Source organism: Arachis hypogaea, chromosome 4 (assembly GCF_003086295.3).
Source record: "Arachis hypogaea cultivar Tifrunner chromosome 4, arahy.Tifrunner.gnm2.J5K5, whole genome shotgun sequence".
Lineage (NCBI taxonomy): Eukaryota > Viridiplantae > Streptophyta > Magnoliopsida > Fabales > Fabaceae > Arachis > Arachis hypogaea.
Genome location: NC_092039.1, coordinates 111,665,907 through 111,682,954, shown reverse-complemented (window position 1 = coordinate 111,682,954; position 17,048 = coordinate 111,665,907). Strand labels below are relative to the sequence as shown.

Below are 17,048 nucleotides of genomic sequence, written 5' to 3'. Positions count from 1 at the left end.
GACAATATTAGTTTTATTATTTTGTTTCAAAAAATTTGGTTTATGATTATATTTATTTCATATTTATAATTATAAAGACTTTAATGTTTGTGAATTTAGATATCATAATTTTTTTTATATCTTTAGAAATTATAAATTTATTAAAATAGTTGTGAAATTATATATATTATTTAATACTTAATAATAAATAAAAAACTTAAAAAAAGGAAGATTTGGCCGGCTTAGCCCGCCAATCCGCCAACCCACCAGCCCACCAAAAAGACGGACTTTTAGCGGAACGAGACGGACTTCCCTACTTGCCACCCCCAACTTAAAGTAATCACTCTTTTTATATAATGCAAATACTTTATGCGTAGCAACATCTTAGTTCTGCTATAACTATATATTAAACACAGCTTGAAATGCACGGTTAACATTTTCCTATCTTTATAGGTTGGGTAGTTGTTTACAGACACAATCATACAAATACAAAAAAAGAGGTTTTAAATATTATAATTGCCCGTCTAGCTCAGTTGGTAGAGCGCAAGGCTCTTAACCTTGTGGTTGTGGGTTCGAGCCCCACGGTGGGCGTAAATTTTGTCCCCTTTTTTTAAAGCTCTCTGAAGCGACTTCATAACCCCTTATCATTAAAAGGCTTAGTGCCCTAAAAAGTCATCTTCAATCTAACATTAGTCGACTACATATTTCGACTTGCCATAATCATTATGGTGCCAAATGAAGTTTGAAACCGGTTTCCTTACGTGTTTTAGCGTTTACTCTTACAATATTCCCGCATTTATGTTATCATCACTGACATCAGCCTCATTAGCAACCAACATTGTCTATGTTATATTCTCATTAGAAACAAAACCAGCAACATTGTCTATATGTACTATTAAATTTTGTGAGGTTCAAAGTCTATCAGAACTCTGCTGCTTATGTATTTCTGGCTCATCCTTTCATTTTTCTTCCAATTTTCCGTGGTACAAACCATGCAGCTTTAATCATTTTGTAAAGTGACAGAACCAAAGAGGAAGAGATCAAAGCTGAGAACTTTTTAAGCATTCACTAATATAAATCAGTCGTCAGTGGGTGCTTGGGCCTCCAAAATATTGCGATTAGCGCACTAGAAAAGCGGTCATATTCAGGAGAGTGATGGAGATGCCCACAACTTGACTTTCTTGTCGGTGCTGGCTGTTGCCAACACCAAGACTTGTTCTTTTCCTGGAAAAGGAGCAACAAAATTTTCAGATAACAAAGAAAATTCATGCTTGTTAAGCACACCATACAAGCAAGGCATGCAGACACACTTCTGTTTTTTCAAGACAAAAGAAGAATATCATTAGAATGAAGAAATGAATGCTTCAGGATGAGAGGATAAGAGATCCTCCTAACAATATCAAAAAAATAAGAATAAATAAAATTATCAAAGTACAGCTTTTCATATGCAGACAGACAATAACAATAAGCAAACACAAAATGTATTGTGGTACACTTCAAAAAAATATTCATTGTAAAGATACCAATGAAATTTTGTGTAGTCAACTAAACTGCTTAGACAATAAACTACCAAGACACAGATCTAGCTGAAAATTTGTCACATCAACTATGTTAAAAAATCAGACATGAAGAGTTAGATCAGCAGCTTTACCCATTGGAATACTTTTTGGTGCCCAGGAAATGCACGTAATATCACCTGGAAGTGAAAAAATTAAAATAAAAAATTACTAGATTTTTCAATTGCAAGTATAGAAGATCCCAAAATTTGATACACGGGCATACCATCATGGGCTTTATCAGCTGTATCCAAAACCTTTCCAGTCTCAACACATAACCACTGCAATGTCGAACCATGGGTTGCAGCCAAAATTTTTCCATCTGGCGAAATACTAAGGCGGTCATAGTGCAAAGTAGTACCAGCAGAATCATGAAGAGGAATTGGAAACACCTTTAGTGTCTTTGGATCCTCAGAGAGATGATAGCGAACTTCAAGTTACAGGGAAAAATATTAGGTGAGAATAATTCAATAAAACATCAAAGAATGCACAGTTTCCAAAAGAATGCTACTCACAGTAGAGGGAAGGACACCAGTAGCCAATCAAACAATATACACTCTTTTCAAACAATAGCCAAAACAAATAGTAACATAGAGAAAAGAAAACATGCCTACGATCAGCCATAGAATATTATTATCCAAGTATTACTTTGAATTTTTCGTTTAATAAAAGCATGACATATTTTTGTCTTGAACATTTAAACTATTTGCAAAGGTTACTGAGTTGAGTTGTTTTTTTTTTTTTTCTTTTTCCCTTTTAGGAAAACTAAAGCAAATTTGACACATGGAAAATAATCAACTCTCAAATTTTGCTTACCATTGATATTCCATATTCTCATTGATCCATCCTTTGATGCTGTGATTATTTGCTCGGAGTTTGGGGAAAAGCATAACCAAGTTACTGCACTCTGACACAAAAGGAATAAACAAAATCATTGAGAATACCAAATCCAAAATAAAAGTAATCCATCAAAATATATGAAAATTAACATATAATATACCTCTTTGATAATGGAAAAATGAATCATCTAATGATATATATAATCTAAATTTTTTTTGTCCAGCAGATATAAATGGGAGCTTGATATAAATGTGAAATCAGTAAATCACCCGAAACTATATAATATACCTTATGCCCCTTGAGCTGCATAACATTTGCAACTTCTTTGGCAGATCCATCCTTTGCATACACAATCTCCCAGACCTACCACACGTCGTAAAAAAATCAAGTAAAGAAGATATCAACGATTCCAATGATAAGGAAGCAGTACAATTCTGATCTTTTTCAATCAGAAAATATAGCAAAAGGGTATGCATTATTATGCTAATGGTTCATTAAAAGGCTCCTTGGTACATCTAACAAATTGGTAGATGACTTTACATCAAGTATGAACTAAATTGTAAGTGATAACCTCACTTGGATAAATTTCAGAATATTAAAGCTCCATCTATGTCAATTCCAAAGAACAAACAGAATTAAGAAGTGGAACAGCAATGCATAGCATATTTAACTGATTTTGGCTTGCCAGTATTCTTCTTCAAAAGAAAAATTTATAGAAAGATGTCAGGTAAAAATGGTAGATCATAGAAAATATGTTGATCATTATCACTTAACAGCTTCACTTGGCATACTAGTACTACACTACTACAATACTTTGCATTACTTAAGCTTCATATTCTAAAGTGATATTAAAGTTCCTATTAAACTTCAATATTTTATTTTGTCCCAAAACTTCCCCAAGCACAGCCTGAGGCATGATGTCTTGTGTCACAAGGATCAGTACTGGCTTCAAAATCCAGTTTCTGTTTCCTCCATCCTGCTCCCACTCATCCACCAACTGACTCACTATATGTCACCAAGTAATTTCCTACTTTTTGTTCATTCTCTTGCTTGAAAATATCTCCATACTCCCATCTTTTTCATTCCTTTATCTATGTCAAGTTTCTCTATAAATTCCATTCTCACTCACTGGCCACGACAGAGAATTGTTAGGTCCCAAAATTGAAACATTAACAAACATAAACACTAATAAATAATTAGACGAAGAGAGAATAATAGGGAGGGAAAGATAAAGTTAACGTGGTTGGATGTAGTTAAATACAAAAGTAGGGAAAGAAGGAGGAGCATTACAAGCTACTTTCAACTTAGGCTGGGTTTGGTAAAGCTTTTTCAGGAGGTGCTTGTGCTTTTAAAAAGCACAAGCACGTCATTTTGCGTTTGGTAAATTAAAAAGCTCAAGTGCTTGTGCTTGCGGCTTTTAAAAGTTAGGGGTGCTTTTGAAAGCACCTAGGAGGGAGCTTTTCAAAGCTGGCTTATGCTTATCAAATTTTTTTCATTTTCCCGCACATATTTCCCGCTATTATATTGCCATTAAAATCTTCATATATTTCTAACTTCTCTTCCTAACCTTCATAAAATCTAACACAATCTTCATATATTTTTTATTTTTCAACCTAATCTTCACAAATTTCAACACAAATACATCTCTATCACATATTAGGTATGAACTTCTATCTATTTATATTATTTTTTTTGCGTTAATTTTGTATTTTTTCAGTAGATCTATTATGTTTGTTTGTTTTTTTCTGTTCTTTGAAACGGGAAGAGGTTGATGAAAACCAATCATAAATTTTTATGATACTTATATAAAATTTTAAAGTTAAAAAATAGAAGAATTTATTTATTATAGTTATGTTTATTATGAATTTTTTATTTTAACATTATTTTATTTTAAAATATTATATAAAATTTTAAAGAATTTGAAAAAAAAAAATTATTTTTTTGTTATAAACATGTTTATTATAATTTTTTCAACTTTTAAAAGCTATTTTACCAAACACAATTATGGTGCTTGTACTTATTAAAAGCCATTTTTAATTTGATTTTACCAAACGTAAGTGTTACAGCTTTTAAAAAGCTTTCATAAGCTACTTTTAAAAAGCAAAAGTTTTACCAAACTAAGCCTTAAAATGCTAGAAGATATATAATAATCAGTTTACCAACTGCTCCACAGATCAAGGTTTATCACGTACCATAAACTTTGTATATATATATATAATATCAAAATGAAAGTAGCAACTTTTCCATGTTGCTTATTATCAATTTTTTCAATTGAATTGAAATAAATACAACAGGATACTTTTCAAGGAAAGCACAAATATATTAAGTACTACTGGGTGCAGCCTCATTGCATGGGCTAGGATAAGGACTAAAACTGGAATTCAACCCTAGTTAGTGCAGGAATAGAAGAGGAAACTTAAAGGCTACCACCTCCTACCTCCTATAGCATAACGCTGGTTAAATGCATGTGAGACACACAAAAAAAGATTAGAAACTCTGTAACTCACAGAATTTACCTTAACATCTGCAGTAAAGGCTGCAGCCGCAATAAAACGCCCATTGGGTGATATAGCAGCCATGTTATTTTTCAATTGATTAGTATCGACATGACCCAGATTCTTCCCAGTTCTTCCATGCCAAAGCATGATATCAGTCCCTACATCAGAAATTAAAATTTTGGACAGACTGTAGAAAGCAACCATCAAGCAGTATATATTGGTGTAAAGATAGGGTTGATATTTTCATTCAGCTAGATAAAGGCATAATAAAACAAAATACATTTGAATAATAAATAAAAGCATAAAACATGGTCTGTTTGAATCATAGAAACGTAAGATCATTTGTGGTACTGGTAGCTGAAAGCTGTACAGCAGTTTGCAGTCATATACAAAGGTCCAGCCGTTTAGACAAGCAAAGGCAAGACATATAGGAGCCCGTATTCTATTATAAATCCTTTTACCATAAAACCCAATTCTTTCTCAACAAGATATATTTAATTAACATTGACATTCCCTTTATAGTTGCTGAATACTATTAAATGAGAGCAATATATAAAGTATGACATAACATTTTGTCTATAATTCCAACATGGCATTACGCTAAAAATACCTTCTGAACATGAGGCAATAATTGTACTTCCATCGGCACTTCCATAACTTGCCTTGGCTCCAAACAAAGTTATTATAGCTCTTCTATCATGAACTTTGTGATGTTCCCACTTAATTTCGGGGAGAGGAAGCTTTGTTTGTGTGTTGTTTTCAGAAGCTTTAGGTTTCTCTTCCCCATACATGTATAATGAACTACCAGAGAGTGTATGAGATGCCACAACAATGGAGGATGTATCACCAGAAAATGCAACAGCCATTGGATGACCTCCAGCAGGCAAATTGATTCTCATAAACCTGCACAAGAGTTAAAGGGGAAGAAAAAGATTAGGCAAATAGAGCATCAATAATATCAAGGTGACATGTAAACATACGAAGAGATTTTTGAAATTCACATACTTGAAACTTTTACTTGAAGCATCCTCCAACTTAAATATCCTTATTATTCCATCCGCACAAGCTGTTTGCAACAATAAAATATTGTAAGAACATAAGAAAAAGGTTCATATATTATGCTTAATAGCTCAAAAAAGTAGAAAAATAAAACAAAATTGATCATTAGAAAAATTAGAACAGTTAGGAATCCTAGATTATATTAAGGCAGTCCAATGCACAAGCATCCTGCATTAATACAAGGTCTGGGAAGCGGTCGTACCCAAAGGGTGTAATGTACGCAGCCTAGCCATTACACTAGTAGTTGTTTCCAAGGATTGAACCCGTGACCTTGAGGTCACACGGAATCAACTCAATCTTTGCTCTAGGGCTCCCCTTCAATCCTAGGTTATATTAACTAGAAAGAAAGTAGCCTACAACAGTGACGCATTATTTATAACTACATGTCAGCAAATGCGAGGTGACAACTAGGTATGTGAATATTGAGGCAAAAATATGTGTTGCAATATGTAATTTTAGGAGATTCTTTGTGTCATGGGCAGTTTGTCCGCAACTTCAAAGGTCTTATGGGATAAAAGCAGGTGGGTTTATGGCTACCCAGCTCATAATTTCGTTACACTTGACAAAATAAATAAATAAGTCAACAATGAGGTTTGGATGTGCATTTATTTGTCAACTTCTGTAGAGAAAGTGTTGAACTGGATTTTTTAATCAATCATTTCATAATCATAAATCATATCCACGAAAGCTTTGAGATTTATCTTCACGACTCTTCACTTGAACAATGTACATATATAAACAGAGCTAAAAAACATATTTTTTTTGCTACAGAAATTTTAAATCTAAAATTAAACTTGAACAAGGATCATGTATGAGCATCCATGAGAGTTGAGAAAATCTCCTTTAACTAGGTAGTAAACTACTGGCACAACTAAACAGATGTAAACAGAATATCCGAATACCTGTTGCCAGATTTTGCCCATCAGGGGAGAAGCATAACCCATTAACAGCATCACCATGGCCTTTCAGGGTGTTCAAATCCAATGGATGATGTCGCTTGGTTTGATCCTAATGTGACACAAACAGAAAAACTTAAATCCAGACCCCATAATTTCTAAACAAGTAAATTACTCAACTATCTCAATCACTACCCCAAATGATCAAAACAGTAAATACAACCACTAACATAACCCAATTTTTCTCAAACATATTAAACATTAATTTGATTTGTAATTTAGTTAGTTGCAACTTACAACTAACAACTACTTAACCGTACAAGTTGAAACTAGCTCAATAACTTTAACCATAATTAAACATTCAAACATCATTGCAAAAAAATAAGTGTAAGACATAATAATACATCATTGCAGACACATCCATGAGAGGGAAATGGATAATTTTTTTCACATCACTAAAGAAATGCATGCAATGCCAGAGGAACTAGAAAAGAGTGAAAGAATACATACTACATAAAATAAATCATTTTTAATCAATAAAAAAAGGGGGAAAAGGGACCTTATCGGAGTGGGAGTGGGATTTGGAGTGGGTTTTCTTGGAAGGAGGTGGGTGGGAGGGTTTGGAATGAGAGGAGGGGGGTTTGGGATTGATATTGGGATCGGCGAGGGATCGAAGCTCCGATTGGCGGTTACGGAAGTAAGTGTTGAAGAAGAGGAATGCAATGATTGCTCCCAGGATCACTGACAGTGCTACAATCGGCATAATTGGATCCATTTCTTCAGATTCTTTATTTGTGATGCGATGCGATGAAGAAGAAGAACTTGGGGATGGAAAGAGGAAGAACTGAAGCAGGGTTTGGGGATTAACCCGATAACCCGTCACACCATATGTGCCGTCAGGGGAATTCGCTGTCCGATTTAGATCGATTTTTGAGACAAAATTTAAACATAAAATATTATAGCACATTGTATAACACATTGTATAACAAATAATATAAAAATGTATAATAAATTGAGCATGTAAGTATAATTAATAGTGAATGCTATGGTATCTTTGATATTATGCCTAACTTATTAAAAAGGCAAATAGATAATATTTAATAAATTTTAAATATTTTATTTTTTATTTTAAATATTTTATTTTTTACTTTTAAAAAAATTAGACAATTTAGGCACTATAGTAAAAAATACCATAGAACTCACTATAATTATAAATATAATAATAAAATAATAATATTATAATATATTGTACGATTTAAATTGAATTGGATTGGTTATAAAAAATAGATTTAAAATATAATTTGATTTAATAATTTATAAAAATAAAATTCAATTAAATTTAAATTAGTGCAATTTTAATTTATTTTTAGTTTAGATTAAATTGGATAAACGATTTAATTTAAATCAGTTTAAATTTAAACATTCCTACATACGGTATTAATTTTTTTCAAAAAAAATACCAACCAAAAAATAATTTAATTCTAATAACTATGAGTTCATCCACAAAAATAACTATTTTTAAACGGTTGGATGAATAGTTATTAAAAAATTTTAATTATTCTCTTCATCTTATCTTTATAGATTTATTAAATTTTTAATTAAGTTATGTATTTTTTAATTAAATTTTTATATTATATTAAATTTTATAATTAAGTTTCTATCATAAAAAAATGTTAAAATTAGAAAAAAATATATTAATTAAAACAGAATATTCAATTAAATGTTAGATATATTTATTTTATTTAATAAAATATTCTATTAATTTTAATATTTTTGTTACGGTTGAGACCTAATTACAAAATTTAATATAATATAAGATCCAATTTAAAAAAAAAGAAAGTATAAAGATCTATTTAAAAATTCGATAAAATTATAAAACCGACAAAATAATTAAACATTAAAAAAAATATAATTAAATAATTTCATAAAACATTTTATATTGTGGAGTGTATTAAAATTAAGAGAAAATTTCACTCTTTTTTCTTAAGAGATGCTAAAATAATATTCTTTCTCTGTTATTTGTAAAATATACATTCTTCACTGTTATAACTTTTAAAAGATCTTCTCTTTAATTCATTTTAAATTTTTTATGTTGGCTAACGATAACTTTACTTAATTTTCAAAAAAAATATTTTTTTATTAAATTTTGTTTATCAAAATATTTTATAACAAATTATTTTTTTATTGATTAAATTGTGTTTTTACTAAAATCTTTTTAAAAAAATTTTAATGATTAAATTTTCTTTTAAGATAACAAATTATTTTTTTAATGATCAAATTAATTTTTTCAAAAAAACACAAATGACATATTGACAGTCACCCTTCTTTCTAAACGTTGTCCTTAGAGGATCAATGCTTCTCCTTTTCTAGATGGATTTTTTTTAGATTTTTTTAAAATGTTTTAAAAAATATTTTGGTATAAACATAATTTAATCAATAATAATAATAATTTATTAAAAAGTATTTTGGTAAATAAAATTTAATAAAAAAAATAGATAAAATTAATGTTAATTAATATAAAAAATTTAAAATAGATTAAAAATATTTTTTTAAATTATAAAGGATGAGAGCATAGTTGTAAAAATCGGATCGGACCGGCTGGCTCGACCGGAAAACAGGTGAACCGGATCCTATACCGGTCCAGTCCAGTGTTTGAACCGCACAAGGAAGGAATTGAACCGGTCAAAATCGGTGCGAATCGGTGAGGTAGTCTGACCGAGAGAAAATATTTCTAAAATTCTTGAGGTAGGGTTCGAACCCTTGCCCTCAAGGAAACCAAAAAGCTCAACAACCACCAGACCACTATGTTTTCTTTTTTAATTAATGCAAATTATAATACATATAGATATCTTTCATCAAATAGTTTATTTTTATTTAATTTATTTTAATTTTAATTAAAAACTCACTCATTCTTAAATTAATTATATTTTTATTTAACAATAATTATAAACTCACTAATTTTTTATAATTATATAATATCTATTAATATTATTTTTTAATAAATACTTGTAGTATATAATAGTATAAAAGATATAAACTAATTAATAAATTATTAAATATTAAAATAATAGTTATTTTAATATAAAAACAAAATAAAAATATTTATGATAGAGTAAAAATAATAAAATATTTATTGTTCATGTTCCATATTATTTTAAAATAACTTGATATTTTAAAATTTTAGTAAAAATATGTATTTTAAATTTTAATTTTAAACTTTTGACTATTTTTTATTTTTTATTTACATAGGACCGAGTCAACCGGTTCAATCAGTAATCTAACGGTTGAACCAGTGACTCAGTGACCCAATGACCTGACCGGTTCGATTACCGGTTCGGTTCTGACAACTATGAATGAAAGTGTATATTTTATAAATAGAGGAGAAGAAAATATCATTTTAACATCTCTCAAAAAATATTAAAATTTTCTCTAAAATTAAACTAAAAATATATAAAAAGTTCAATGCTCAATTTGAGTTAAATCAGTACTGAAAGATTGTACTAACTTAATTTGGTTTTGAAAATTTTATCAATTTAATTTTTAAAAAATATATTAATGAGTTATATTTCAAATGGCATAATCTTTTTATTTTAGATAAAAAAATCTAAAAAAAAATACTTATACGAGTTAAATAGGTTTTTCGGTTGATTCTTATTAAATCATTTTGATAACTTATAATGTATATGATATTATGTCTCATATTTTTAACGAGACTTGCTATATATTCAAGTATTTTTTCATTTAAATTTATCTAAATAGGTCCAATACCAATAAAAATCACTCTCGTTAAAAGAATGTGATTACACGCGCATCTTCTTCTTCTTACGCTCATTTACGCATGGAGCTTCTTTTGTTATTGTAATCACCAACAACACCAATATTTTATTAATAAAACTCAATATTTTGAATTGAATTTAAATTTATACAATGGACAATGTTCGATTCATTTAATTAGTATTATATAGTGGTTTCGCTTTGATAATATTTTTGGTTCATTCTAGATGCAAATGTTTCTGAATTCGAATTTATATAATGGACAAATGTTCGATTCATTTGGTATTATACAATGGTTTCGCTTTGATAATATTTTTTGTTCATTTTAGACGCAGGAGTTTCTGACTTCGAATTTATATAATGGACAAATATTCGGTTCATTGGTATTATTCAATAGTTTTGCTTTAATAATATTTTTGGTTCATTTGCAATCCAGATGTGTTGTCGATGAATAATTTGTCCCAATGGTTGGAATGACTTTTAAGACAAATTGAATAGAATGTAATAAAATCTAATGCAATTGAATAAAGTGATAATAAATAATTTTATTCTATTTTTGCTAAAAAAGGCTCAACCATTAACAAAAATATATCGAATTCATTTCTGAATCCAAATGAATCTTAATTAAAATAAGAAATAAATCGAAATTACTTAAAGAATGAAAAGTTTGGTCAATACTCTTTTGCCCACAAAAAAATATTTTATTCTATACAAAATAATTTAAAAAAATAGCTTAAAAGATGTTATGGGTACTATAAAAATCTGTAATGTCCTAATGACTTATGGCATTAAAGAAATACTCTACATAGTCAATAATAATTTAGAAATTAAAGAGAATATATTTTTATCATGTATTTACCTAAATTACTAGAATATTACAAACTTTTATAGTACTCCTAATATTTTTTAAACTATTTTTTTAAATTGTTTTGCATAGAATAAAGGGCATTTTAAGCCATTTTCTATGCAAAACTAGTTGATTCAAATTAGTGGGTGTGTGCGTGTATGTAGTTCGAATCAGGGTGATTCGAATTACATGGAAATGAAGTTCGAATTAGGGTAATTCGAACTAGGGGTGTTCGCGGTGCGGTTTGGATCAGTTTTGAGTCAAAAACTCATCCGATTCGAAAACTAATTTTACTTGCGGTGTGGTTTGGATTGGACGACTTAAAAAAAATTCGATCCAATCCGATCCAATTTCAAGCGGTTTGGATTGGATTGGATTTGTGGTTTTGTAAATTAAAAAAATTAAATACATATAACAAGTCTTAACAATATCTTAAAACGCCAGCGATAACATAACAATAGAATTAAAATTATAGTTTAGTTAAAATAAATAAATAAATAATATTTTGAACATAAAATATTTATTAAACAATAATAATATATAAATAATATAAAAATGTATAACAAATTGAATATGTTATAAGTATAATTGTAAATATAATAATAAAATAATAATATTATAGCACATTGTGCAGTTTGAATTGGATTGGATCGGTTATGAAAAGTAGATCCGAAATTCGATCCGATCCAGCGGTTTGCAAAAAATAGAATCCAATCAAAACCAAATTAGTGCGGTTTTAATCGGTTTTCGATTTAGATTAAATTGGATGTGCGGTTTAATTTAAATCGGTTTAAATTTAAACACCCCTAATTCAAACTATATAAAAATGTCTCTTGGTTGATTCATTAATCAATTTTTGATTTAGCTAATTTGTGTAATTTTTCTCTTCCCTTGACTTATTGAAGTGATTTGCCCTAAAAAATATCTATCAAATTAATTAATAATCGTATATTTGAATATATTTATTCATATTAATTCACATCAATTTTTTTTAACAATCAGCTACTGGAATAATAAATTTGTAATAGATGAATAATTAAATATGTTTACAATACTATAATAATTTTTTTTATAAAATGCCTCGTACTTATATTTAATTATTTATACACATTAATTGATTAGTGACCGATATTTTTTTTGACATCTAATCTAATATAATTATTAAATCTTTAAGAAAATAAATTGACTCGTGTGTTATTGGACATAGCTAATGTAAATTAAATTAAACTGGTTTTCAATAAAAATCTTGAGTTATTGATCAAGATGGATGTTAGTTAATTTAAAAAACCAATTAGATTCAATTAATACTTTCTTTGGAGAAAATAGTTTAATTATATTTCATTAATCTCAAAAGAAATGAACTCAACACTATAACAATAATGCACAACAAAATTATTCATAAAACTCAAATCTAGTAGTATGCATGCAAGAGTATCAATACTCTAAGCAAGGTAAATAAAATTAATCAAGACCCATCTAATTTAGTAATCAACAGGAGTATTGACTCCTAATTAATTTCGAAAATTTCGAAATTTCATGTGAGAGGATTTAATAATAATGCACCTATTAATCTAGTGATTGACTAGTAATACACTAATACTTTCATATTATAAATTTGGATTCAAATCTCATTTTTTACTTTTAAATTTTATTAGTTATTTTTCTGTTCATTCCCTCAGCGCTTTTCTCTCGTTGTCCATGGAGAGAGTCAAACATTCAAGTGTGATCGGAAGGATTATCTTGTTGTTGCAATATGCAAAACAGAAAAATTTATTAAATAAAAGCAGAAAAAATTTCAATAGAGTATATAATTTAATTATTAAATAATTAACTTACACATATTAGTTGCATCATCATCTTGGTGTTGTCTGTTTTTCTTTCTTTACAACTTGATCATCTTTCTTTTGTCATCTACAAAGCACATAAATTACTTCCTATAGCACAATAACTTTTGAAGAATAGTACTAGAATTTGGACACTTATTATTTTCCTATCTCTTCTTGTGTCTTTCTTTTCCTTATAAAAATGTTTCTAATAAAACTATAGAATAAATTTGACATAAGAACTAAAAATATATTATAACAGTAAATATAATTTAACAAAAGAAATAAATATAGGTTAGTATATAAAACTCACGCAACTGGGTTGGAGGGTTATTTTCGCTTGATGGATTAATTTGTGGTGATCTAAGGAGTAAATGAAAAACAAAATTAGAATTTAAAATAAAATAAACTTATTCATTTGAAGCCTCCATACTTCTTTGTTTTTCTTTCACAATTGTCTTCTTTTTTTTTTTGTGCATTGTTCTTTTTATAGTCTCTGCAAGCTTTGTTGCTTTTGTCTTATAAAAATACAAATAAAAAGTATTAGAAAACTCAACAACTATATTGAAGACATAGAAAACTTATTAACAAATGGACATCATAAAAAATTTGTTGTACAACACCTAAATTTATTATCATAGTACAAAATATATGGAAAATTGTATGGTATATAAAATTTATTGTCTTTGTTGTCCTTCAACATTTTTTTTTGTTTGCTTTGTATTTTCCTTTTTTTTGTTGGTATTCTTCTTCACTACTAATACTACCTAGAAAATTGTTGAATAAGAAAGACAAAAGAATATTAGGAATCAATGTGAATTTTACTCAAATTTCGATTCAATTTTAGTTTCAATTTTAGATGAAGAAAAAACTTCTATTGTTTTCTTTTTTTTTCACTTTTTTCAGCCTCTAGACGAGCCCTTTTTCTCCCCTGCCCCGCCTGAAACATATGGTTATTAATAATTGATTTATACTATAATATTTAGATTTGTGAATATATTAAAACTTACCTCATCTAATTTGGGTTCTTGCTCAATCTTCTTTATTATCCTTTTCCTACTCTAATGTATTACCCATGCTCTTTGAGGGGCGGCTAGACCTGACTCAATACCCATGGAAGTATATTATGACCAGGCATATAAACAACCATTAATAATTTTTTTCTTTCGCAATGCAGCATAATTGGAAAAAATATAAGACAGCTAAGAAAAAAACAAAAATAGTTGTAAGTGAAGCAAAAACAAAGGTATATAAGAGTCTCTATCAATCTTTAGGCACAAAGAAAAGAAAGGTATATATAGAATCGTAAAGAGCTGTGGAAGAGGAACGAGAGACTTAAATCAGGTTAAGTGCATAAAGGATAAAGATGGAAATTTTGGCGGTTCAAGATGAAAAGATCAATGAAAGGTAGAAGAGCTAGTTCTACGAGATATCTAATGAAGGATAGAAGACTCTTCTAAGCCTTGGTCGGTTATCCACGAGCAAAGTAGATCAAAATTTTGACTACTATCGTAAGATTCAAGATTCCGAGGTAAAAGAAGTTCTAAAGCGGATGAAAAATGACAGGGCAGTAGGACCCGATAATATTCTGATTGAAATTTTGAAGGGCCTTGGAGAGAAAAGCATCAGTTGGTTAAGGAAGCTTTTTAATGAGATTTTAAGGTCAAAGAAAATGTCAGATGAGTGGAGAAAGAGCACCGTGGTACCTATCTACAAGAATAAGAGGGATATACAGAGTTGCAAAAACTATAGAGAGATCAAACTCATGAGTCATACCATGAAATTATGGGAAAGGGTGATAGAACGGAGGTTGAGACAAGAGACACAAGTAACAGAAAATCAATTTGGTTTTATGCCAGACAGATCCATCATTGAAGCTACATACCTGTTAAGAAGGATGATGGAGAGGTATCATAGTAATAAAAGTAATCTACATATGGAATTTATTGATTTGAAAAAAGCGTATGATAGGGTGCCAAAGGAAGGTCTTATGGAAGGTTTTGGAAAGGAAGATAGTAAGGATCGTATATATTCGTGCAATTAAAGATATAAATGATGAGGTTACAACTAGTGTGAAGACTCAAGGTGGTGTGAAAGAAGAATTTTCTATTGGTATAGGATTACACTAGGGATCTTTCACATTAGTCTTGGAAATACTCACATAGCATATCCAAGAACCTGTGCTATGATGCATGCTTTTTGCCGATAATATCGTCCTTATGGGAGAGTCAAAGGAAGACCTAAATAAGAAGTTGAATTTATGGAGATAAGCTCTAGAAGTGTATGGTCTGTGCATAAGCCGTAACAAGACGAAATATATGGAATGTAAGTTCGGCCGTCGAAGGAAAAATCCTAATACAGATGTTAAGATTGGAAAAACATCCTACAAAAAGATAAAAGTTTTAAATATTTTGGGTGCATCATTCAGGATAATGGAGAGATTGAATAGGATGTAAATAATAGGATCCAAGCAGGTTGGTCCAAATGGCGGAGTGCATTTGGTTTTATATGTGACAAAAAAGTGCCTCTAAAACTTAAAGGTAAATTTTATTGCACTGCTATCAGACCGGCTATGCTTTATGGTACAGAGTGTTGGCCAGCTAAAGGAGAGCACGAACATAAGTTAAGTGTGGCAGAGGTGAAGACGTTGAGATGGATGAGTGGTCATATACGATTGGATAGAATAAAGAACAAAGATATAAGAGAGAGAGAGAGAGAGAGAGAGAGAGAGAGAGAGAGAGAGAGAGAGTTGGAGTAGCATCTATTGTGAAAAAGATGGTAGAATCGTGTCTCAGATGGTTTGGACATGTGAGAAGAAGACCGACAGAGCACCCAGTCAGGAGGGTGGATGAGATGGAAGATGGACAAGGGGTGAAAGGTAGAGGAAGACCTAGGAAGACCATCCATGAGGTGGTCAAACAAGATTTACATATAAATGGTCTCTCTGCATACATGATACATGATGGAGTTCAATGACGTCGTATAATCTATATAGCCGACCCCGCCTAGTGGAACAAGATTTCGTTGTTGTTGTTGTTTCTGAAGCTTTCAATTCTTTTCAAGAGAAAGTTATGGACATGCCTTACTAGTTCATCTATCTTATATTTGTCATGTTCAAGATGGCTAGGAGATGTGAGTTGGTGAAATTATTTTTGGTGCACATTGTTCTGAAAACTGGACCGAATCGGTCGGTTCGACCGGATTAACCGGGAACCGGTCATCTGGCCGGTCCGGTTGACCTCCAAAACTTCTCTGCAAAAAACGGTAAAAAATCGGTTGAACCGGTGGTTAACCGGTAAATCGGACGAACCGGACGGGTTTTTTGAAGTTCTGGTTTTTTAAAATAGCCCAAAACGGCGTCGTTTTGTGACGCAAAGAAAAAAAAAACCAAAACAAAACCCACGACCCACTAACCTAACCCACCCCCAAATCATTCAGTACTCAGTTGTCACCACACGCCTCCCTCAACCCTACTTTCCTTTTCCTCCAACGAGCAGAGGGACTCCACAATCGACGCCGGCAGTGAGCCAGTGACCACCAGCGGTTGCCATCCTCGTGGTTTGAAGCGTCTAGTATCATCGTCGTCTGGTCTTCAGAAGAACACACACGACACACCCCACAACACAGCTGTCAGCAGTGTCGTCATCTTGAACTCTGAACACTGAAGGCCTGAAGCTTCTGGTGTCCCCGTCGTCGGCTTGTCGTCAACATCGTAGTCGACTAGTCGAGAATCTGTTCTGCCGCCGTGAATCGCAGTGAGTTCTTGGGTTTTTCAA

At 30.5% G+C, this 17,048-nt stretch overlaps 1 protein-coding gene and 1 non-coding gene across 2 annotated transcripts; one reads left to right on the top strand and one right to left on the bottom strand.

Moving 5' to 3' along the window:
* The first annotated feature begins 497 nt into the window (after nucleotides 1–497).
* TRNAK-CUU (transfer RNA lysine (anticodon CUU)) lies at nucleotides 498–570 on the top strand. The gene has a single exon. It is a non-coding gene; the product is annotated as a tRNA-Lys (tRNA).
* A 234-nt stretch (nucleotides 571–804) lies between these two features.
* LOC112797287 (uncharacterized) lies at nucleotides 805–7,828 on the bottom strand. The gene is made up of 10 exons (XM_025840135.3): nucleotides 7,388–7,828; nucleotides 6,835–6,940; nucleotides 5,879–5,939; nucleotides 5,484–5,776; nucleotides 4,892–5,031; nucleotides 2,664–2,738; nucleotides 2,352–2,442; nucleotides 1,762–1,965; nucleotides 1,631–1,675; nucleotides 805–1,203 (listed from the first exon to the last, which is right to left on the bottom strand). Exons 1-10 carry the CDS (start codon nucleotides 7,805–7,807, stop codon nucleotides 1,124–1,126), a joined length of 1,515 nt encoding a protein of 504 aa, XP_025695920.2. The 5' UTR covers nucleotides 7,808–7,828; the 3' UTR covers nucleotides 805–1,123.
* Between the last annotated feature and the right edge of the window lie 9,220 nt (nucleotides 7,829–17,048).